This window comes from Strix uralensis, chromosome 2 (genome assembly GCF_047716275.1).
Source record: "Strix uralensis isolate ZFMK-TIS-50842 chromosome 2, bStrUra1, whole genome shotgun sequence".
Lineage (NCBI taxonomy): Eukaryota > Metazoa > Chordata > Aves > Strigiformes > Strigidae > Strix > Strix uralensis.
In genome coordinates this window covers 19716756-19741341 of record NC_133973.1, presented here as the reverse complement: position 1 = coordinate 19741341, position 24586 = coordinate 19716756, and the positions used below count along the sequence as shown (strand labels likewise).

The following is a 24586-nucleotide window of genomic DNA, read 5'->3' as shown; positions in this document are numbered from 1 at the left end:
AACGGAGGAGCCCTTTGGCAGAGCAGAGTACCAGCTGCAATGATCCCACATCCTAGTTTAACGTTGGACAACGCTGGGCCTCTGGGCCAGCAGCTCAGTGCCTCCTTGCAGAGGCAGCAAGGACCGTTCCTGACCCATGTCTTCTGCAGGCTTGTGATGCTGTCAGAGATGCTTGCCATTTCTGGTGGCCGGGCCAACAGATGCCCAGCGTCTTGGTCTCCTGGTCTGGTGGATGGAGGTAAAGTTTACCCAGGACAGGCAAGGAGGCTTCGATGCCCACTGGCTGCTGATGGAGCACCACCACTGCACTGCCCATAGCCCGGCTCCAATGATGGGGGATGTGTCATGGGACTGGCAGCCTTTCTCCTCGGAAGGACGCTGGAAGCACTGCCCCCCTCCTTAGCCACCCCCTGCTTTGCTCCTGCCACAGCCACTCCTCAGACTTTGCCCCCACACACAACGGGGTGTGCAGGTGTTTTGCACCAACCTACTGGGAGCTGCGGATGGGCTGCTGGGTACCTCCATTTTGCCAGCAAGCAAGGGCAAGAGTGTCGAGAGCAGCCCCAGTTATTTGCAGGTGACCTCCTAGGGGGGGCCGGGTGTGCAGGGAGCACAGGCCTGTGGCCCCCCGCACCTTAAGTACTCACCCAGAGCAGTGATGGACACCGGGGTGCCCGTGTGCCGCTCCCCAACCATCTGCCACTCCCCATCCAGTGTCCGCGTCCACTCGACCACACGGCACTCGTAGTGGCCCTCGTCCGCCTTGACGCTGTTGAAGATCTCCAGGGTGAAGGAGCCGGGCCGGACCTGCTCCACCTGGATCCCCCCGTAGCTGCTGCGCTCGGCGTACGAGGGGCCCGGCTGCAGGGTGCCCTCCCGATCCAGACGCACAATTTCGCTGCGCCGGTTGAGCTTGTCCACCAGCAGCCAGGTGACGGAGAAGCGGCTTTGGGGCCCGAAGCCCGAGCGCACGTTGCAGCCAAAGCGCAGGCTCTCCCCCTCCAAGACATTGCTTGCGTTGTTGATAATCTCCAAGGAGATGCTGGTCTCTAAGGAGAGAAATGCATATACACAGGGGAGATGATACACACTCGCCACTTCTCGGTCTGCAAGAAGGACGCTGCCGGCCAGAGAGGCTTTCTACCAGGTGCAGGAAACTGCCCACGCATTTGGGTCCAGGCACGTCTTAACCTCATGCGTGACCACATCCAAAAACAGCTTGTGGGCAGCGAGCTGCTCCTGGTGACTTGCACACTCAAAGTAGGTGTAGGCCAAAGCTGGGAGAAATCTCTCCGCCTACGGCTCACGAGACATTGTCGCGTCTTCTGGTTGCAGGTCCGGGATGGGATCTCAGCAAAACTTGGAATTTGTGTTGCTACAACATGAACTGCATGCAACTGGCTCTGCCAAAAAAAGCTTCCAGCTCCCTGGGCTTTTCAATTCACGTCATCCTGACCACCATCTTGCCACGTCCGTTCCTACAACACCTTTTGCTCTCTCAAACTCCCATCGCTAGTGACACTAAAGGTAGCTATCAATGTTTGGTAACAAAAAAACCTGGTATCCTGAGCTTCCCAGAGATGTAAGACTTTATGGCTGGTTTTTCAGAGATACTGAGTGCTGGTTACTCTTGCTGTCTTCCGTTGGAGTTATGGACAATTAGCACCCTTGAAAAATCATCACATTTGTTGCTAAAGCTGGTGATTTATCAAATGGCAAGAATGAAATCTGTCTGAAAGGTGGCTGTGCCTAGAAGTACATTTTAGACATTTGTCCAGTGCAAGATTTCTAGCTCGAGTAATTTTGAAGGCCAAACAAATGAGACCAAATATTGGTAGGAGAGAAAAGAAATAGAATTTCTTTTGGAGAAATAAGGAGGGGAAAAAAAAGCTAGAGGAAAGGGCTGCATTTCCCTACAAACCTAAGAGACAGGAGACAAACATCGCACAAAATCCTTTTGCAGCTACCCTCTGCTTGGTCAAAGCTCACTGCCAAAGTAGCCTGGGCAAACACACGCATGGTTCTTCACGCCACAGCTACCTGAGTTTCAGGGGGCAAAACAAGGAATGAGTCAGTGGACCCTCTCCTCTCACCCTGGTATTTCTGTATTTATCACATTTGTCTGACAAACATAAAAGGCATTCAGGCAAGCCTCTAGCAGGGTTTTTTTCACCAAGGTTGGCAGACACACAGCGACCATGAGGGAGCTCCACGCTGAAGAGCAAACTGGGGCTCGAGGAGCACACAAACCCTGGTTTCTCCCAGTACAGCTGTCTTGCAAGACAACACCCACTGAATAGCCTGCAGAAACCTAGCAGCTCTTAGGATAAACCATGGCCAAGTCAGTCTCCCCATTACACCCGCTGAGTGCTTTAGAGCACCCAGCTCCCTGCAGAGCAAGGTGAGAGAGGTGTGAGGAGCAAGTCAGAGGCTGTCACACACACCTTCAGCTCAAGGCCAAAACTGCCAGCCTGCGAACATTACCAAGGTGGGGGCATGTGTCCCCACCTATGAGCCTCACACATATCCCTCCTTCTCTATCATCCCCTTCCCATCAAAAAACCCCAACCTTGCCAGATGGCATTTCAAGCCTCCACAGCATGCAAACTCTTACCCAGCCTCTTCCCCACCGCTGAAGTCTGGGCACATCATGGTCTCACCAGCTAGTTGCCCAGCAGACCAATGGTCCCAGGAGGGGATGGGCAAGTCTCTACTTACTGAGCGGCAGGACGGTGATGGGGATGTTCTTTGGCCGCTTGCTCTCCTTGTCGATGAAGTCCCCCGTCACGGTCTTCTCCCGCTCAGTCACCCGGCAGTTGTACTTGCCACTGTCCTCAAGGCGGAGGCGGTAGATCTTCAGCACAAAAACGTTGTCACTTTCTTTGGCTACCTTGAGCTGGCCCAGGGCCTCGCGCTGGGCAAACTCGTTGTTGAGCACCGGCACAGCATTAGGTCCTAGGCTGGCGATAAGGGAGCTGTTGAAGGCCCAGGAGATGGAGAAGTAGCGGTCAGGGACATTCTGCGCCTCCAGGATGCACCGAAACTCCACCGGCTCACCCACGATGTACGTCCGTTTCTCCGTCTCCAGCCGGACACTGAACTCCTTATCTGGGGAGAGACAGACCAACTCAGGTCAGCGTGGCAAAGCCCATCAGGACAGCCAGCACACCTTGTGCAAGATATCTACAACTTGCTACTCCCTGCACAGCCAGCATCCCTTGGACACGTACATCCACAGGTGGAGGGGTCAGGGGCTTGCTTTTGCTGTGAGAGCCCAGATCGGCTGTGCTGCTGAAGAGGCAGCTTGCTGTCCAGTATGCAAGAGCTGCAAGGCTTCCCCCGTCATAACCCTTTCCTCCAGCCTTTACTCCTGGGAGCAGCTCTGCTGCAGCACCAGCATCCAGTGGCACTGCAGAATGTGACCTGAAGCCTAGTCCTACTCACACCCTGCTCAGACGGGATTAAGAGGCAGGGCCTTTGGGGGTATCAGAGAGGAAGAAAGAGCTCAGTTGGGTCTTTAGATCCTTAGCAGGAACCTGTGCTTAGGGCTGGGACAAGGATTTTGACTGGCAAATGGACCTTGGGCAATACAGAAGTGCTTGCTGAAAGTTTTAATTTTATTTTCTGCTGTGTCACTCTTACTTCCTCACCTTCCAAAATTCTCATTGCCTGTACTAGCATCAAGTGCTTAAGATGTATGTTTGAGCTCCTGTGTCAGCCCCAAATCGCTGACCATGTCAGGAGACAGGGCCTGCCACCCTTGCTGATCCAGTGTCCCCTGACTGCTCTTTGCTGACATTTGCCCTGCCCGCAGGCCCTCCTTTGCCCTGCTTCACCCTGCTATTAGCCTCCCAGGTGGGCACACGGCAAAGCAAGGAGCCAAGTCCCAGCCACCTAACAAGGCACAGCCCTGTTTTCCACCTCCTCCCACCACCCAGCCGAGTGCGAAAAGGCCAGAGGAGACACTGACCGGTGGCTTGCACGTTGACGATGGCGCCCTGGGAACGCTTGCGGGTCATGGCATACCAAGACTTGTCCGGGTCCTGGATCCACTCTGCCGCCTCGCAGTAAAACTCGCCCTGATCCGATGGGTGGAGGTTGTAGATGGTGAGCTTTGAGGTGGTCTCCCCAACTTTGTCCAAGCGAACATCCCCTGTGGCTTGCCGCTGGGCGTAGGCGCTGCCAGCCCGCAGGACGAAGTCGCGGCTGAGGGAGATGACCTCCACGGGCACCTCGCTGCCTCGCTGCCGGTACCAGGCGATGGAGACGTGGCTGTGCTGGGCTGTGCTCTTGGACACCTCACACTTCAGCTCCAGGGAGTCACGCTCCACTTTGTTCAGTGTCTGTGGGACTGCCGTCACTCGCAGCGAGTCGGGGATCACTGCAGCAAAGGGGGACGGGGAAACACAGCCCGAGAGTTAGCAATGCCAAAATGCCAAGTCTAAAGCCCAGACGCATTAAAAGGAGAGCCAGGGAAGAGGGGTTTTTTTACAGTTGTAATTAATCGTTAAGTATCAGCAAAGCCCTGTTAGCTCATATCTAGCCCCCCAAAAGAGGAGAATTGTCCCCAAAGCCCTGGACTGGGAAAGACCATGACCTGCAGCACTTAAATTCCTGCTTAACGGACCCAGCTACTGCACAGGGTTTTCCATCACGCTGCAGAGCAGCACAGCTTAATACATCCACTTCCCATCGAGGCATTTCATCACCGACAGCCTCCCTCCCCTTCATCGTGTGCTCCCCAGCATGTTCTGTGGCCCCCCTCCTGCCCACATCCTTCAGCTACTCCTTAGCCCTGCACCGTGGTCTTCGCCCCTCAGTCCCGTTGGGGCCAAGCTAAACATATTTAGTTCCTTTAATCTTCCCTCATAAAAAAGTCAGGAGATCCAATTCCCTTCTCCTTTGTTTATATCCTTTCACGTTTTAATGACCCCCTCAGGCCAAACGAAGGGGTTTCTGCATTCGGAGGGAAGTGGCTCCTCTGAGGGCAGCAATGCAATTGCATCATGCCCAGCGCCTGCTCTGGGGACACAGCCCCGTCAAGGCACTTGGTAATAAAACTGCTGGCTACTTTTCCAGTTGATTAACCAGAGGAAAGGAAGTACAGCCACTAAAATCAGGATGAAAAAAACAACTGCAGCCCCCCCAACCTTGCTTGATTTTAGCAAGCATCTTAATTTTAGCAAGAGGCTCTACCACCAGAAGATAAGACTTTTTTAAAAAGAAGCCTTTCTAGACTTTGTTGTCTCAAGAAACATCATGTGGACAGAAGACTGTAAACCTCCCCAGCTCTGCAGACAAGGCAGCACCAGTGAGCCTGTAAATGCCCACAGTTTCACTGCACACCGGTGGAATATAATTAACATATCTCAGTTCAGTTTCATTGACAGCACTGGAAGGTTTGACAAAATTAGCCGAGCTGCTGAAAGCTGCATCTGTTTCGTTCAGGCACAGCTACAGAAAGCAATGAGCTGCACTGAAGACAACCGCTGGCATTATTTCTGGCAGAAAAGTCAAAGCAGAAGAGGGGAAAGGATAAAAAGCCACGAGATGAAGCAAATGAGAGGGAAATCCTCCTGTGTCCAGCCCGGATCGGGGCATTCGCTTTTACCACACGTTCACTACCCAGGGAATTTACTGCCCCTGACTGGGAAAGTACCTGGTAAGGCCATTTACATTGCAGGCCATTGCCCCCATCCCCGCAGCCACATCCTCCTCCCTCCCTTCTGCTCATCTTCCTCACCAGGGCTGCCATCCCCTTCCCACCGGCAATAGCCCCTGGCAGACCATGGCCAGGAGCCCACCTCACTTCACCTTTCCCCCTTCTCCCCTTTCCCTCCCAACTCCCAAATCAGCGGTGACAGCGGCAACTAACCTTGCTGGTTCACGCTGCCTGCACAATAAGATTTAAATATCTCATCTCAAACGTTTCTGAATAATTTCCAGAGCCACACAGCTCCTTTCTCTTTGCCCTCCAGCCATGGGATCTTGTAACTTTTCTTATGTTATTTAAATAAATTAAACCTGATCACCATCTTGCTGGAGTTACTCTCCTGCTGAGCTGCTTCAAAGGCAGAGCTCCCTGCTACACCAGCCTCTGCATGACAGCTTATGGGGTGAAAGTGGTTATCCATGAAGAAAGTGTGCCCGTCCTCCTTCCCCCAATTTGAGAGCCCTGTGTACCCCACCAGGTGCCTGTGTGCCCTCCCAGCCCTGCTCAGCAGCACAGCTGCTTGCTGGCTATGGGCAAGGCAGTGCCCTACTTACCCTGGGAGCCTGCCTGGCTCTGCCAGATGAGTACAGGGCAGGCACTTGGCTTGCCATACATGGGGCTGCCCGCTCCCTGGAAGTAACGCCAAGAAGCCTGTCCAGCAGCTGGGCCTCAAGCAAGCACTTACCATGCCGTTCCCCAAGCAGGTTAGAGGCTGGCAGAGGCACCACCAGCTGGAACCATGAGTTCATATTTCTAGGCCGTAACCTAGCTGGAAGGTTAGCATCTTCTACACCACGTGGGCAAGCCATTGCAAAATGTATTCCTGGAGAAAAATCAGGAGGCAGCGGCATGCTGTTAAAGGCTGTAATCTAATTGTGGTAACACCTGAGACGCTGTGCTGCATTCCTCCTGCTTTTGGTTAATAAAGCCAACCAAGATCCTTCCTGTCAGAGGAATCTGTAAGACCTTTTGAGTTGCATGCAGCCTTGAGGCCATTGTCTTAAATCAGCCTGGCACGGACATACATTTGGTCAGGGCCACCTTCCTAATCAGGAGGACTAGAGACCCACTTGCTAAATGAAAGCCCAGTTTCCAAAGGATCAGACATTGGGAGGGACAGGCAAGAGCCCTGAGCTGGCCGGGCCAGCAGGAAGGCTCTCTGCTTTGCACCGCTGCTCTCACACTTGGCCAGCGATGCACAAACTTTTTTAGTTACACTGCAAGATGCACCTCGGGTACCACGTTTGGGGAGGGGGAAAGTGGGTAGGAGAGAGGGGAAAACGCTGTTCTCAAGAGTCAGCCGAACGTGGCAGCAGGTCACAGCTCATTTCAGAAGCCCAACGAGCATTTCATTTTGAGAGCTGTGGAGCACTGGGGACTCCCGCAGTAGGGCTACAGGTCTCCTGGGGCTCACACACCCCCCCAACGCACAGACCCTGCTGGCCTGTGCCAACAAGAGGGCTAGAGGCATGGCTTAGCCCATCAGGCTGGAGCAGATCAGGCCTGAAAGTCACGGAAAGAAAAGCAAGCAGGGAATGCCACGAAGGCACTTGCCAGGGCACGACACCACACGTGGCAAGGTGCATTATCAGAAGAGAAGTTCCTCCCAAGCTAGTTGCCCTGCTCAGCCTTCAAAGACATCAGTTTGTGTATCAGAACATGAGTAACTCTTTGCATGGCACTCATCCAGGAGCCCTGGCTCCGCTGGCAGCCATCACGCCGCCAAACTGCCCGCACTCATCCCGCAGCCGCCTGCCACGGGAAGCACCAGGGTTTCCGGGGGCACTCTGCAAGCTGAGCTCCCCTTGAAAGCAAGGGTAAACTTAGATGAGAGTCGTCACTGTGTGAAGGGGAGCGGGGCCACACCTGAATCAGAGCCAAGAGGGATGCTGCAGGACATCTCCTCTTGCCCACTCTTTCTCACCCAGCTCCTGCCTGTTTCTCCCCTCTTTTCAACATGCCATCCAGGCAGCCTGCCTTGCACCTCCCCCAGCATCCAGCCTTGCTTCCTCCTTGACCCCCAACACAAGTCCACCCCTGCAGCTGTCATGAACCCCCAGAGGTGTCTGCAGAGCTCCCCCCTCTCCAGCATCAAGGTTAGGTTTGGCAGTGAGTGGCTGTACAGGGAGATAAGCGGCTGAAAAACACTTCCTGGGAGCAAACCCACTGCACTACCACCATCCCTGAGCCAGTCTACTGAGCCTGGCCTCTGCCGACAGCACTGAGCTTGTACTTACAACACTGAAAAAGAGCAAGAAATACAGCATTTCCTATTAGTCCCCAAGCCACAGGTTACTGCGGAGGGCACTGGGACAGGTACTCGGTGGTGGGCGGGCTGCTAAGCACAGGTTGCTCACAACCCCCTGCCAAGTTTTGAAAGCTCCTGAAATATTGAATGTAAATATTGCCACTAGAGGGTGTCAGGGACCCAGCCAGGGAGAGTCCCAGGGCCCTGCTGCCAGAAGGAGGAGGAGGAGGAGGGGGGAGCCCGGGGATGGTCCCCTCTTGCCAGGGTGGTGCCCATGGGCAATCCTCCTCAGGAAGCCCACACACACAGCTCCAGTCAACCCACCCCAAATGCACACACCTCAATAACGCACAATCCGTGAGCATTCCATGAGTTAATTAAGGCTAACTTTAGGACAAGGAACTGGCTTACAGTCTCCCAGAAAACAAGTGGGGAGCAGAGAACGGAGTTCCTGGGTCTGGACTTGGTGCACATCTCAACACGCTTTCCTCTGAGCCCCAGGACCAGCTGTTTCTAGCAGCTCCCGGCACCATCCTGAAATCTGCCCACATGGACAAAGATGACCCAGGCATCTCCCTTTTCCCCAGGCTGGCTCTGGTTCATCCTTGGTATCCAAATATGCAACCACCTCCAAGGGGTAGGCTATCACAGCTTTTATGTGCCGGACAGAAATCAGACAGCTACCAACATTTCACCTACTCCCAGGCAAGACAGCAAACCTGCCTTGAGATGTTGCTTCCTTGTTAAGAGATGCAGGAGGATTGTCAGGCTGGGAGCCAGAGGCTCCCTAGCTTGAGCTGGTAAAACAATGCTGTGAAAATCACTTAGCACCATGGCAGCCTTACACTGGAGGCTCTTCAGGAGTAAAACAACTTACACAGGCTACCCAGCACAGTGGGACATTCTCAGGGCCACTGCAGGACAAGCAAAACCCACCAATATCTTCTTCCCTTGGATTTTGTTATACCAATTTTACCCACTGATACGCTTTAGAGGCACCCTATGGTGCTACCCTGTATCCCCAGCTGCCCACTTCATACTACCTGGACAGAGCTAAGTGTGTCAAGTGTCAAGTGTGAATTATTTAAGAACAAATACACGTACTCCCTACTCCTAGGGAGCTGTTTCTGGCTGAGAAATACCACTCTGGATTTTGCAGGGAATTAGTGTGAGAGTTATGTTTCCATCTGCCCTGCAACATCTTGTTGCCCCGCAGGGATCCCAGCTCAGCACCACAAACCTCCTTCCCAAACCCCTCTGGTTGTGCGTGCAAGACAGAAACAAGCTGCTCAAGAGGAACCACAATGCCAGTGCCACCAGTCCAGAGGTGAGGACGGGCAGGCACCGAAGGACACCATGAAGGGCACTGTGGGTGAGGTGTGCAGACACAGTGGTTTGTTATTACCCTCTTCAACCTGCCAACCCTCATGCAGCCACCCATGCCATCCCAGGGAAGGAGGGGATCCCAGGATCTGGCTCCCACCAGAGCCACCCCTATGCCACAGAAACAGCTGGAAGGGACCTGTCCTCCCCCAGCCACTGCAAGCTCTCAGGGAACCAAGCTCCTTATATCCCTCCCCCACAACACTATTGATTTCCATTCCTTACAGGATCCAAATACGTGTGCATGCATGTGGCAGGAGCAAGGGGGTGGTGATAAGGCAGGAAAGATATCTAGATTAGCAATGTAATCCTCTCAAGACCTCATGCCTGGCAATTAGCTGTACATGCTGATCTGTACCTGCAGCACACCAGACACCTCTCCTCCTCGTCAATCAAAAGCTCGTGTAATGCCTTCAGCACAGAGGAAAACACATGTTGTGTTACGCTGCAAAACTGAAAACCCTCCAATGTCACCTTTGCAAGTGGACAAAACCAAGCAGATCATGTCGCTGGTAGTGTCCTTTGCTTGCCTTATTTTAAGTCCCGACTAGAAACTCACAGGCAGCCTGGGGCAGGCAGAGGAAAGCTTTGTTCCTGTTGTTGCTTCTTGTGAGTTTCCCCCACTGCCCAAGGCCCTACCTGAGACCAGAATTTGAGGAGGCAAACCTACCACCCCAAGATGTACTTTTGCTGTGACTGAGGGTGTGGAGTCTCCGTGTAAAATGTATAGCAAGAGGTTCCTGGTACCACAGGCAAAACATAAAGCAAATGTTAATAATCTGGTTGGTTTGGGGATTACTTTCCTTCAGTAAAGCCCCACCTGCACTGAGAAACAAGGATGGTTAAAGACAGGTTTAAATGAAAGGCAGCTAAAAGTCTACTACTTATTTAACTAAATTAAAAAAGAGGTCATACGCTTATCTGAATTAGTGAATTCACTTCAAGCTCTTGAAGGGGTAAGCAGAACTTGCGCTGTGGTCTAAAGAAAAGCAGTCAGAATATACTTTTAGTCCTCATGCAAATATTTAAGCCTTATTTTAAATAAGAACTTGAACTATGAAGTCACTTTCAGTTGCTGCACATCAAGAAATGCACAGTGAAGCACTAAAGTCGCTTGCAATTGTATCACTGCAGCATACTGTGGTAAAAGCAGGAAAATAAAAATAAAATATAATAAAGTAACATAACACATCCCCAGTTTGCACACTTGCAGCTTTTTAAAAGAGCAGTTTGTTATCAATTCAACTGCTGGTAGAAAGCAAGAGGGGAGCCAAAGAGTTAAGTAAGGCGACATGGCAGTTGTTTCACAGCAATGGTAATAAATCCTCTGATTACAATAGTATCCTTGTTGGTACATTAATGACTGGCTGGAACGATTATGCCGATAGAAATGCATCTCCAAAAGCAACTGGGTGAGTTCAAGCAGCCAGTGAGAAAGGGTGCAGGAAAAACAGAAGTCACTAATGTAGAAGAAAGGGGAAAAGCGAATCAGACAGAAGACGCAAAAACTGGAAATTAGGTCAGCTTTCCGACTCAGGGCCTGAACTTCTCCTTGCTTGCTGCGGGCTCCGTTAGTCGCACACCCAGCCTGCGCCACACGCCGTGGGCGGCCGTCGCTGTGCTCCCTCCCAGGCAGCGGCTGAGGATCCCGCTGCACAACCTGCTCCCGCTCCACCGGGTGCCCCGTGAGAGGAGCTTCCCCCAGCTGCACGGGACCCCCTAGCCGGATGGTGTGGTTGCAAGCCAGTGTGCCCGCCCGGGGCACACGGGGCAGCAACCCTCTCCCGCAGCTTCCCAAGCCCCACATGAACCCACAGGGGTTGGCAGCAGGCGCCCCGTGGCCCCACCAGCAACTCCTGCCCTGTGCGCTCAGGGCGAGCATGCAAGAGGAACAGACGAGCTAGGCCCCAGCTTGGGCTTGTCCTTGATGGACCCAGGGGAGCTACAGCTTTCCCAGCTGCTCACGAGTGCTTCAGCTCCAGGAACAAAGACAGCCACCCTCCCCTTTTCCCCTGGGCTTTACTCCGAGGCTCCAGCCCCGCCAGCACAGCGCTGTTCAGAGCAGCTCTCTGAGCCTCCTTCCACTGGCAAGTGGTAGATGCTTTTCCAAAATTGCTGGTCCCCTTCCTTCAACTGCTTCAGATGCGGTGTGGTGGGTGCAAGGAGCACATTCACAGCCGCTGCCCCTGTTTTGCTGTGCTCCATCACCCCTCTGCCCTCAGCTAAAGCTGCTTTGGGGAGCAGGGGAAGGCAGGCTCCCGCTAACAAGCTCTCCTCCTCCTCCCCCCATCCCAAAGCACCCCAAGGAGCATCTGCTTATTAGGACAGCTAATTTAGGTAGAGAAGTTTAAGTGACCTCATTAAAAGAAAAAAAACTAAAGAGGAGAAACCAGAAAGAGGTAGTAAAAGGACAAGGCAGCACCCAGCAGGGAGAATCATCATTTGTTCATTAAGCAAAAATTAGCTGGAGCATGGGTGGAGCAAACCCTGACGACAGGCAGCCCGAGGGGCAGAGGCGCTGGGGACACAGAGGCACCCAAAGAGCAGGGTGAGCCGGGTGTGTGGCAGGGGCAGAGCACAGGCCTCACGTCTGCCTCCATCTCCCAGCCGTGGCAAGAAGGAAAACCTTTACTCCCTCGTGCGCACACGTTTTTTGCAATCCTGATCTGCACGGCAGATGCTCTCTGTGAGGAGGAGCATGCAAACCAGCCTGCAAGTAAAAAAGGGTATGAGGTGCTGGCAGAGATGACCTTCAAAGAAAGGGACAGGGGTTTCCCCTTCCCAGCAATGGGAAAACTCGTGCTTCGCAACAGCCTGGACGTCCCTGCTCTGCTACCCAGCACCTGACAAGATACGGTTCTCGGTGGGCTCTGTATTTGAGCTCCGTGGTCGCAGCGCACCCCGTTCAGCAGGCCGGCACTCCAAGCAGACCCGGACGAGCTTCAGGCATGCTGTGGCACTGCCCTGCTCCTGCAGCTCTGCCAAGGGGGATGCTCGCATGCTGGCCTCTGCCTGGCGTGTCCCCGGCCATGGGACCTCCCAGTGCCCCAGCTGCATTGCTCAGTGACACCCGGCCAGGCTGCCAGCCCAGCCCAGCACCCCGCCGACCCCCTCCAAAACAGAGCCCGGGGGAGACATCCATGAGGGCAGCAGCGGGCTGCAGACCTCCACGCACCACATCGACCACTCACCTGCCAAGGCAATAACCTCCAGCAGCAAGCCAAGGCGAGTCAGCTCACAAATCCCTCCTTCTCTGTCTCCCTCTCTCACCTTTGTGAGGCTTCAGCTCTCCAGCTAATCCCAAACGCCACCAGCAAGCTACCACAGCTTAAAGCAAGCCTAAGCCACTGCAAACACGAGGGCAGAGCACATCAGCACGCACCTCTTCCACCGAGGGTTAAGCTGATGCATTTTACTTAACAGCACTTGTGAGCTAAGAGCTGGGACATGGGAATTTGCTGTGGCTTAAATCGGCACAGGGCAACCTGCTAAGCCACAGCCTCCTGGAGCCCACAGGACAGCCAAGGAAAGCAAAAAAAAACCGAACCCAGCAAACACAGAGCCAAGGAGCTGATGCAGCCTGGGCTCCTCTGAAGCTGTGCATCCAACACTGTCTTAATGTTTTACACCTCTGAAGCAGCAGTTAAGAAATTATATAAATGAGAAATGTAGAAAATTCTCTTTTCTGCAATTTTTTAAAAGCCTTATTTTGTCCAACCTAACGCACTTAAGCAGACAGGCAATACAAACAACTGAACAGGAGGAGTCGTGTAGTATCGTTTCAAAACAATCAAAACACATCTCAGGCCATACTCCCCCTGGACTATAATTATGTTTGTGGTGCTTTATAGTCAGGTGAATCGTCCTTCTCAAAAATCAATTTTCAAGGAGGATTCTCCTCTACTTCAACTATACAAGTAAGACCAGGAGCAACACTGGAGATAAGAGTGCAAGAGCTGCTTTCAGAGATTAGTGCCCTTGCTTCAAGAGCTCGGCAGAGATTACACAGGAGGTCAAGGCATGCACACGAGAGCTGTTTTTCCTTCATTTATGCAATAATGAAGGTTTTGAGACCTTGCAAGCACCGTTCTCCCATCTGCCTTCGGGGACCTGACCTGTCCCAAGAGCTGCAAAGCCCAGGACCAGAGCTTCCAACAACCCCTTCTGGCCAGTCACTCCTTAAGCTCAGCAGCAACGATTTATTTTTGCCTCCCGGGGCAAGACGACACAGACCAAGACATACTTGGGAGATGGTTTTTGTGAGCAGCAGTTTTTAAACTAAGAACTCTAAAGGCTCCCAAACCAAGAATCTGAGTCCATCCCCTCCAAAACCCACTTTCCTGCTGAACACACAAGAACGGAGCATTTCAGGTCTCACAAGCAAAGCACCAAAGGAAGCACAGAATTAGGTTTTATTCTCTATTAGAGCCCAAATTTCTGTTCAGCCCAGGTCTGGGTCTTAAATTCCCATGGGAAGACAAAGTGAAAATGCTGGCATCCTGATGCACAGACAGGGAAGGAGAGACCAGAAACTCATCTCCTTCACATGCAGATTAATGAGAGACATATGGTAGCTACTAAGTAGATGAGAAAAAGTTTTGAAATCTAAGAATAAAAAAATCTCTCATACAAACTAAGACAGCAGAAATCTTTTCTATCAGTCCTGTTTAAAGCATGGAAATTGTTCATAACATATTACACAAACATACATCTTCACCAGACAACAACCATCTACTGAGCCACAAAGTCAGCGTGAGCTGGAGGGATTTCTGGGAGCTAGAATGAAGGATGTTGGTTCTTTATGACGTTTCCAAGCTACTTTCCTCCAACAAGGTTTTGGCAGCTCAAAACCATTATTCTGAAGCTGGCACTCTCATGATGAATGAAAGGCACAGTCTGGCTCTTGCAGGATGGAATCCAAGCTCTCCAACTACGAGGACCAGCTGCTCTCCTCCTGCACTAGAGACCATGGAAAGTAGAATTAAGATGAGTAATGCAAATTCAGCCAAACAGTTGACAGACTTCTGCCATTGGATCAAGGTATCATAGATAAAACCAGGTGACATCCACTTCTGCAAATCTATTTTCCTGATGAGCTCTTATTCCTACTGTACTTCTGCAATTTTGCCTCTTATGCAAGTGGCTCTGGTCATCTCTCCTCTTTAAGCTCTTCATGCTCCAAGCTTCTTCTAGATCAGGTGGCGGTGATTTGGGGACAGAGGATAAGAAGAGGGGATATGAAATACTGTGCTTGGAAGGGCTTTTGAGACTTTAAAAAAGGTGTTCGCTTGCTCCAGTGTAGCAATCAGCTAGTCTGGAAAAGCTAGTCTGGCATGCACAAGCAGTTGACTTTCTGCATGATAGTGCTTGGCATGTTTGTATTGAAATCTTTTAATAAACGTATTTATTTTTATATTTATCGATCTGGGCATTTCAAAGCACACAGTGCCCTTCCTTTTCCCCCACTTCTCCCATTCGACCTCTCTCAGATTTCTGTGAGCCTCTCTGGTTATCACCCCAATGACAAATGGCCACCAGCAAGTTGCTCTCCCTGCAAAAGGGCACCATCTGCAAGGCTTGAACAGCATCCCCCCAGCTTGAACAGCTACAGAAGGGGACATCACTTTTCCCTACAAACTGTGCTATATTTGAAGGAGATGAAGATGACAGGGCGTGTTGAGGCAGTAGGAAGGGCTGTGAACAAGGATCAGTTGACAGAAATAGTGAGAGCTCTCCATCATGAAGTTCTGCACTGCCTTAGCAAGGTGCGTGAAGAAACCCTTTTGTTCACCACTTCTAAGGCAGCAGCTCCTAAACTAGACAGACAGGCAAAAAGGATTCACTTAACAGTTCCTGCCATACAAGTTGTATTCCACATGTTTTTGGAATGGCCCTCCGACCTTTCTTATGTGGAGGGGGTGCAACGACTACCCAGGGGAAGCTTCGCCCTTCCCCAGCAGTGAGTGTTCCACACAACCTCAATGAACTGACAGCAGACTTAGCCGCAGAGAAACCACCAGGTGGTCTTCCACAACACACACTAAATGCTGAGTGGCAGCATCATTTCAGAAAGAGGAATGCTTTCTCCAGCTTTACAGCCACTGGTTGCTTGTCCTGCTCACCAAGTGACCCCCACGAGGAAGATGGCTCGCTCAGAGCCAGCAGCACAGAGGCACACCACTGATGATTACTGTCAGAAGGGAAAGGTCCGAGTCTTGCAAAATACAGGTAGGTGTTGTAGGGCACACTGCAACAAGTTTTCCAGGATACCTCAAATCCTTTGCCGGAGCCAGTGGGCATTTAAAAATAAGTGTTCAGGAAATAAATCTCACATTAAAATAAGGAGAAGATGCTTCTGGTGCACCGTATCATTAACTCAAATGCACAGACTGTATCAAAGTAGTGCATTAAAAAACCCACTCAAAACAGTAACGAAAATAAGTCACAAAATAAACTAGTAAATAGGAAGTTTCCATGATGTCTCCAGTGCCGGATCAATATCACCGACTCCAGCAGAATTTGGGATTTTATTTATAGCACTTCCAGCCTTCTACTGGTGAAGCCTCTGAGTGAGAGCCAAGCACAGCTAACACACTGCCGTCCCCAGGTCTCCAGACAGTTCCAGTTTTCCCAGTTTCACCATTGTGTCCGAGTGCAAAAGGCTCTGCATGCTGCCAGCTTCCCAGCTGCTATTCACTGCCCTGTAGGTAAATGGCAAAATGACCAGCAATGAAGCACCTCACTTGCACTGCTGCTTCTCAGGAATGCCCTTGGCAGAGGTAGGCTCTGGAGTTTAACTGGCTGAGACACCAAGCGAGGCATGCCCAGGAACAGCAGCAGATACTCTGCTGGTTGCTGTCTGCTCAGCAGATTGAGGAAAGCACAGCATAATGAAAATATCACCAACTCACATCAGCTTGAAAAGACTCTTGAGCAGGAGGAGGGAGAGGGAAGCGCTTCTCAGCAGTTACAAGAGAGGGGATCTCTAAATGTCCTGGACTCCTATGAAAGAAAAATAAGGGAGCAAGACCCAAAGATAATGTTTTTAAGACTGCTGAAAGACAGGAGTCTTCAGGATGGGCTTCTCAGCACCGCGCTATCTTTGGACAGTATCTTCTTGCATTTTCCTGTAGTGCTTCATCCACTTATGTTTCACATCCAGAAGTGCCACCAGCTCTGCCTGATCTGCACTTCAGGCTGAATCTGCTCAGTGCCTGTCTCAACTTCTTTTGCACAAAGGTAATGGCTTGTCTCACAAGCACCTGTGAAGTTTGAAAGCCCACGATCTCTCATGCAGATGAGCTATGGTATGCAAATAAGGAACATATTAGGTTCCTGATAAGATACTTATTCTTGCATCACCCTCACTCTGTACATCTGTGGAGGGAATAAACTATCTGATCCAAGTGGCTTTTTTACAAGCAAGTAGAACTGGAAATCAAGATGGGTCGATCTGCAGGATTATGACTGATCAGTTGATGTGAGCAATCATCTCATTACCAAAAGCAGAGCACACCGATGGCAAATGGTCAGAGCAGATGAATTATTTAACCCAGGGCAGATGCATGGACCCACAACCTATTTAATACCTTTTCTCCTGCCACATGAAAGTTGCTGGTGTGGGAGCCTGGCTGATCTCCTCTCAGTACCACCACGGGGACTGGGAGTCTGCTGCAACACAGTCCCTGTGCACAGCTTAGTACCAGGCGATGAGGCTTGCTGTTCAAGCTGCACACTCTGCAGAAGCATTACCCTTCTGCCTTAGCTGAAAGAGCAGCAGGATATGGTGCATGTCCCCACTGATGAAATGAGAGCATGCAATTACAGTGCGGGTGTGTGCGCCTGTCTCCCACCTAACTTTAGCAAGTGGCTACTGCTTTGGGAGCGGCTAAAGCTCTCAAATAACAAGAGATGGACAGCAGTCTCAGAATAAGTTTCAGTTATCATGAAATAGCTGGAGGAGTAGAGGAGATATCCACCACATATTAATATTTCTCTGTGGGGAACAATGCAATGTTTGATCAACCCTTAGACACCAAAGACATCACCTGGAAGACAACCATGGGGATACCCCAATCAAGGAAAAGCAATTATCGCACTTTATTAGATACCTAGGAATTCAACCATGAAGCAAAACCCACAGGAAACCAAGCTTCACTAGTTCCTCTGCTCGCATTTATTCTTCTTTCTTTTATAAAAGAAACCTTCGCTGAACTCAGCACTGGTATCAGCACGCTATCTTGTCTAAAACAGGGGACCCACTCATCCACTCAAACAAAAAACCCATCGAAGGCAGACTCAGGAGCCTTGTTTTGAGAACACGTCCTTCCTCCTTGCCTACCAGTGTTTTGTTCCCTATAACCTAGACATACAAAGCGGGACAGTTTTAAAGGCTATCGTATTTCAGATCACAGCTAAATTCCTGTAAATGCGACCTTCAAAAAGGAAGAAGAGAAGAGCTTTAGCTTGTTTCTTTTTCTGTTACACTAAAATGGCAAGAAAGATTTTTTTTCTCCTTAATTATTCTGGTTTTTTTCCCCAAACCCTTGCTTGAGCACATTAGGTATTCAGGTCTCCTGCACCCTGGCAGACTCAAGGGTGACTGAAGAACTAGTGGAATCATGACAGCACAGAAGGGAGAGTGGGGAAATCAATAAGGGAAGGGAGCTTCAGATGGACTCTTAGGGCTCCTAAGTCCTGGCTTGTTCCTACTAGCAGTCACACCTGGGAGAAAACTTCCTTGGGAAAGACTTGTTACCTGCAGCCTGTTGGCAGAGATAGGAGAAGACTCTCTGCTCACACCTGAGGCTCCAAACAGCTCTTCTAGGCAGGTTCTTCCAAATGCCACCACTCTATAGCAGAATGAATTATACAGCAGCACTGCTCACTACCCCAAAATAAATAAGCAGGGAAGTGATTTAAAAAAGAAAAAAACAAACACCCTTGTTTAAGAAAAATGTTCATTCTTCTAGCCATCACTGAAAAAAAACCAACATAAAAGAGACAGAAAGCTATTTCGCCTTAAAATTCATTGCAAGTTTATTTGAGTACTCGATCATTCTCAGACATTCTGGATCTATTAAGGACTGGTTTATGCCAGAAAAATCCATGCAAAGTGATTTCAGTTAAACTAATGTAGCCTCTTATACTTGCCCGTTAAAATAGTTTTGCAGCAGACTTTAATCCATGTGGTTTCCTTTGATAATTTGAGGAATTTAAGGGTGTCCACATAGTGGGGGGGTAATAAGATTATGGAAAAGACACACAGGTCAAATGCAGAACTCACTACCTCACAAGTAGCAAATAAAATGCCAATTCCTTTCATGCCACCAATGCAAATTCAACCCCCAAGAGTGCCCAAAAACAGTATGAGAAAATGTGAAGATTACATTCCTAGGAAGCTGACAAATGCTCCTCCTTCACCCATAGAGCTCAGGTGCGCACCACCATGCTGAGAACGTCGAGAGCGTGGCCTTCCATTGGCTTCAGTTAAGTCTGACGCAGAAACCCTTTCCCATGGCCCGCGAGACATTTGCACCCTGGAAACACGGGTCAGTGGTGAAGACACCAGGCAGGCTTGGAGTAACCATACTCTTCTACCTGCTTGCCAACAGGTTAGACCCGACCACCCACAAATGCCAGCAACATCACACCTCCCCAGAGCAGAGTCTGATGTCTTCACCTATCAGAGCCACGTCCCACCAAGCCAAGAAATTCCTCACAGTGCTAAGGACCTAATTAGTGACAGAAAAAGGTGACAACCTTACAAATCTTCCCAGTAGCCCAATGGGAGGTTGGCTCCTCCTTAGCAAGCAGGGTGCCACGTCCCCTTTCCCAAAACCTCCAAACACTTCCATTGGGACATAGCAAACCAGACCAAACCACGACAAACAGTCCCTCGCAGCCCAACACTTCTGGGTGGAGAACAGCAGCATTTTCCCAATGTAAGATCAAAGTCCCTTCCTCTTCTTGCCTAGCGAGGTGCACCTTGGTGGCTGTGCAACCCCAGGCAAGCACTGAACTGCCACCTCTCCGGTCTCCCCACATCTGGAGCGAAAGCCAGTGGTGCCCCAGGAGAGGCTGTGCTTATTGTCGGCAGGAACAGCTCCAGGCATACAGTCCCCCAGGAAGGGAAGGCTGGATCGTAAGCCACAGCTGGGGAGACCCACAAAAGGAGGGCACCATCAGCTTCACATGCTCAGGAAACTTCACCTCACTGAAAAAATAATTGCAAGGTTCAGGCTTTGTTTGTTTTTATAAACCCCCCCAGTACCCATCACATTATTAAAGGAGATTATGGAGCATCTCTGCTGACATGTTCAACAGCACACACCTGCAAAATCCTCTCATTTTCCTTTTAAATACTTCCCTCCTTCCTGCCTTCTACTTTTTTTTTTTTATTATTTTCATTGTTTCTTTGCAGGCTCCTCATTTATCTTCAGACTCAGTCATTTAAATTTTAATAAGAGGCTTCACTGTCTATCCCCCTTTTCTTCAAAGGCCCTGCTTTATTTTTCTGTCTCTTCTCACCTCCCCCACCCCCCCGCACCTAATTGTTATTATTTTTAACCTTCAGTACTTTCCTTTGCTTTCTCCTCCATTCTAATCTCTCCCTGCTCCCGTTTTCCCCCTCTGTACTAAGTCCCTTTCATCCCTCACCTTCCTCTTGCCCCCGGCCAAGCATCCAAATACATGTGGAGCAAGCGTAACCATGCATAAATACGAAGGGGATCATCCAATTTCAGCAAAATGCTTGCCCTTACCTATTCAAATATTTGACTTGCAATGATTAAGTCCAAGAAGATCATAAATTTTTTTTTTACAGAGCTCTGCAGGTCTTTAATAAACCTCAGCCTCCGCCTCGATGGCAGCCAGGACTGCAGATGCTGAGCTGTTTCCTATGCGTTACAGCAGATTTGCTCCAAGGTAAGCGAGAGGGACGCCTGAGCGGAGAGCTTGAATTATAAGCGAGGAGATTTCATTCCCCAGTTGCTGGTTTATTGAAATTCAATGCCTCCCTCTCACCTGCCGCTTTGTTATGCTAACCTCTTCTGGCTGCCCTAAAATTTCCAGTCCACAGCCCAGGCAAGCAGCCGCACTCCCGTCAAACCTGGGAACTGCGCCCTGCAGCAAGACCTGAGGCACCGGCCCAGCCTCACGCGGGCCTGTCTCTGGTCTCTGTCCCATCACCGAGCGAGGGGCCACTCCTCCTAAAGGGGTTAGGTATGGGGGTGTCACTACAGGCTGGCCCCAGTGCCAGGGACACCAGGCGATGGCCACACCAGCCGGTGAGAAGGGCAGCGGGGGGCTCCTCTTGCCTTAAGGGGAGACTCACCATGGTTCCAAATCCCTTGCACAGAACATTTGCCAGGGTCTTGAACTTTTATTGCACGCAACCTCGCTATCCTCCAAACAGTCCGACCAACTGCTTGACCCCTGAGGGCAGGGAGGAGGAGAGGAAGCCATCTCCAGCTGGCAAGCTACAACTCCCACCATATTTCCACCTCTCACAAAGCGCACCAACAGCCCGCACAGTGGCCGAGCTGGAGGAGTTCAGGGCAGAGCAGCCAGCTGGTGCCCAGGGATGCCAGCTCCTCCAGCCCAACTCCCCAGAGCCCCACATCACACACTGACGTCCAAAAAGAAAGATTAAACCTGCACACAGCTCACAGTGCCCTGGGGTAAGCATGTGCAAGAGCCACCAGCGCCTTCCGCTGCTCCTCCTGCCCAAAAATGCAGAGGCACAAGGATGCAGACAAGGAAACCACACTTGGCATATACAGAACCCTTTCTGGAGAGCCATACTGCACTTCGCAAATGTTTCATTAAAAGTAAGCTCTCCTGAAGGGAAAAAAATAGCATCTTTCTTTTCCAAAACGGGAAAACATGCAAAAACTGAATTGTTACATGTCCCTGGGTGAGGCACTAAGACAGAGCCCATCCTATAAATGTCCACCAAGGCATACAACAGTTTTGACGTAGCACTGCCACAGCACTGGCAAAAATACTTGTGTTTGCAGAGTGGAACAGGACTAGAGTATGAAGCAAGCTCCTAACTCTCCATGCCGTCTCCCCATTTCTAGAGGAGATGGAAGGCTGCTGCAAATGGTAGTGAAGACTTCACTCCTTGCCAACCTGGGTGCACAAACCTGGCTGAAAAAGAAAACAATCTATTTTTGTTTTAGCAATACTTTTATTTAACTCCTACATGGTCACCTGGGTTTTAAACTTGCTGTTTACACCAGCCCTCAGCCACGGAGATGCCCTTGGTAACATGGAAAGCCCAGGGTGAAGATTTGCTAGAGCAAGTCTACCTCACCCTTCCAGATGCTGCTGGAAGGGCCCCCCCTTGCCAGGCGCACACCTATGCTCCACCAGCAAGCACATCAGGCCCTCCACCAAAGAAGGTGCTCACGTTTAGATTTAGCTTTTCCTGCAGGAAAAGCAGGTCTCGCCAGTACAACCAGCCCCACAGCAGCCGCCTGTGAGCTCCACAGAGGGGAAAGTTCTTGAAAACACCTCCAATTCCCCAGCATCCCTCTGTCTGCTTTCCCACAGGGCAGACCTCAAACCAGTCTCTTGCTGGGAGGAAATAAATAAATAAAATAAAATACACCCGTGTGTGGGCCCATGCAATTTTAATCAAACTAATGTCTGCAAAAAGGGGGGTAGAGGGGCGGGGGCAGGGAGGGATTATGGTGCCACTTGTTCAAAGCGCTCCCGTTTATTCCACATCTGCAATCCCTTTTGAGCTCCCAACAGCAGCGAGGAGTACGAGACATACAAAGCGAGCGTGTGGCGTGCGCTGAGCTGTCTCTTTGTTTTAGTCACCGTCTGCTGCTAATGTCAGCGAGAGAGCACTCCGGGGATCGACGCCTCAGTGCAGTGCCAGCTAATTACACACTGACAAAAGCACCTGAAAGGGGGAAAATGAAAGAGAGAGAAAACCAAGCATCCTAAAAACAATGGATAACTTACCAGGGGGCCAGGAGTTAGAGACACCAGATCTGCTTCCCACGGGGTTGAGGGAGAAGGGGTAATGCATAGTGGGGACAGAGTGCACCCTGAGCTCCACTGGGAATGGTCTTGCCCCCCAGCAGCAAGGGTGCTGGAAGAGGGGTAGAGGACAGCATGACAGCTCTGCCCAGGCAGCCATGAAATGGGGTGGTAAAGGAACACTGAAAAGGCAATTGCAGGCATCTCCAGGGGTCCCAGCAGAAGGAGATGGCAGCAACGTGGAGAACCAGCCTTAAAAGTTTTGAGGACTATTTCCTGCAGAAGTGCCAGGCAAAGAGTTGGAGCTGCAGGAGGGAGAGAGAAGCTGGTGGCTAGAAGGCGTATACCAATGTTTGTGCCAGCCGTGTCAACACCTGGCACGTTTCAGAGGTGGAGGAGAGGAGCTCATAGCAGGAGCAGGAGAAGGGGAGCTCTGTCCCTCTCCTGACCACGCAGTCCTGTGAGTCCCCATCCCTGTCTCCCAGCTGGCCTACCGCTAAACTGGCAATCCTGATGCTCACTGGCCTTGCAGGGAACACCAAATACTTAATAACCATTTGGGAAGTGGTCCATTCATTACAATACCTCCCTCAGAGATACCTGGGAGCCACCAGTCACAGGGAGAGGCAGAGGCAACAGAGCTGCTCAGGAGCAGGTTCCTGTGGGAGCTCAGGTATTAACCTGCCCCCAGCTGCGGGACCTGGCCACAGCTCCCAGATGGGGATTAAAGCCAGCAAAATGAGAATTTCAAACATGCATCCAGCAAACCCATGTGCGTTCCCTGCAGCGGCAAATAATCAGGTGCCAAGGAGGAGATTAACCCTGTGGGACTGAAGGAAACAAAGGCGTAAGAGCTGGTCTGTTTAAGAAGCTGCTGCTTCTCCCAGACAAACACAAATCTGAGCAGCAGGAACGAGGGCAGTGCTTGCGTGAGAAATACTGACTGCTAGGAAATAGAAGCCTATGATTTTATGCGGATCCACAAGCAGCATGAAGATCCCTGCAATAGCTATTATGGCAGCGGTGGTGAGTCAGGTAGTCTCCTACCTAGGTTGTACCACGGGATGCATTGCTTTAGAGTTTATTTTAGCTGATGGTGAGCAAGCCACAAGGCCCCATGCACCCTGCTCCACCAGCTACCAGACCTACAGCAGGCAGCACCCTTGGGCACTGGCTGCCATGCCCTGACAAACAGGCAACAGCTCCTCGCTTGGGGTCAAAGCGACACAGGATATGGATGGAGCAGCAGAGCTATGGGGATGTCCTTTGCAGGTCACAGAGCCTGATTATTTTGGAGTGGGGGCACACAGCAGCCAAGCTGGAGGGGTTGCCTGTACCGGCAGAGGTGGAGGAGCTGTGTCCTGGCCAGTGTTTGCTTGTTCAGGGGACCACCCGTTCAAAGTGGAGATGGGGCATCACCCAGTGCAGAATGAGAGGGTGCTCCTCATTTGCAGGCAGATGTAGCCAGTGCCTCTTTTGGGATGAGGCTCTTCCTGCACGCTGCTGGCAGGCTAACAACTGCTAGAGACTTTCACGTGCTCCCTACTCAACAGCTAGATGTGTGTCATGACAGGCTTCAAGTGACACATCCCTAACACTCATGCTGCTGCAGCGGGAACACGGCTCCCAGTCAAGCAGCCTCCAGCAATACCACCTTGGGTTGTGATCTTGTCAGGTTTCATAAGCTTAATCAGGTTCTGCTCTGGCTGGTGTACGGGGCTTCACCGGCAGGCTGGCTGTCCTGCTGCTCCAGACAGCGTCCCTGAATGCTCAACAGCAGAGCTGTGCCCTGGCAGTCAACAGGAGGATCTGTGTTTCAGTCTTGACAACTTCAACCAGCAGATAACGAGAGACAGGACTGGTGGCCCTTTGGGCATCAGCTCAGTGGACCAGTAACAGGACTGACTGTGGTGGCTGGCTCAAACCCATTACACTTCAGTAGCAATGGAAAGCCCCTTCTAGCCTTTCGGGGAGATGTCCAAGGAGCGGAGGGTTCTGGGGTGGCTCCTGGGGCACACATGTCATCTAAAACATCTTACTAGTCCAAACTGTCCAGTTATCCAGCTTGACTTAGCCCTACCAGAGCATCCTGTGGCCTGAACATACCACAGGAGATGACAAGTCCATCTTCCTGTGCCGATGGCCTGCGACAGGGCTGCCTGCAGAAACTCATCTCACTGCTGCCCCGGGGCAGCTCAGCACCCATGCAGCACCCTGAGCAGGCACTGAAGCATCTACAGCAACAG

The 24586-nt window shown here is 51.0% G+C and overlaps 1 protein-coding gene across 2 annotated transcripts in view; it reads right to left on the bottom strand.

The window, feature by feature from the left end:
• IGSF3 (immunoglobulin superfamily member 3) overlaps window positions 1-24586 on the bottom strand; it is a 97873-nt gene that overhangs the window by 31509 nt on the left and 41778 nt on the right. Inside the window, exons 3-5 of one of the 2 annotated variants that reach the window (XM_074857441.1) lie at window positions 3971-4381; window positions 2719-3108; window positions 648-1049 (exon numbers count right to left, since the gene is read on the bottom strand). In XM_074857441.1, the coding sequence (XP_074713542.1) occupies window positions 648-1049; window positions 2719-3108; window positions 3971-4381 (1203 nt within the window). The remainder of the gene's footprint in view (window positions 1-647; window positions 1050-2718; window positions 3109-3970; window positions 4382-24586) is intronic. The other variant, XM_074857447.1, reaches the window with a different exon arrangement.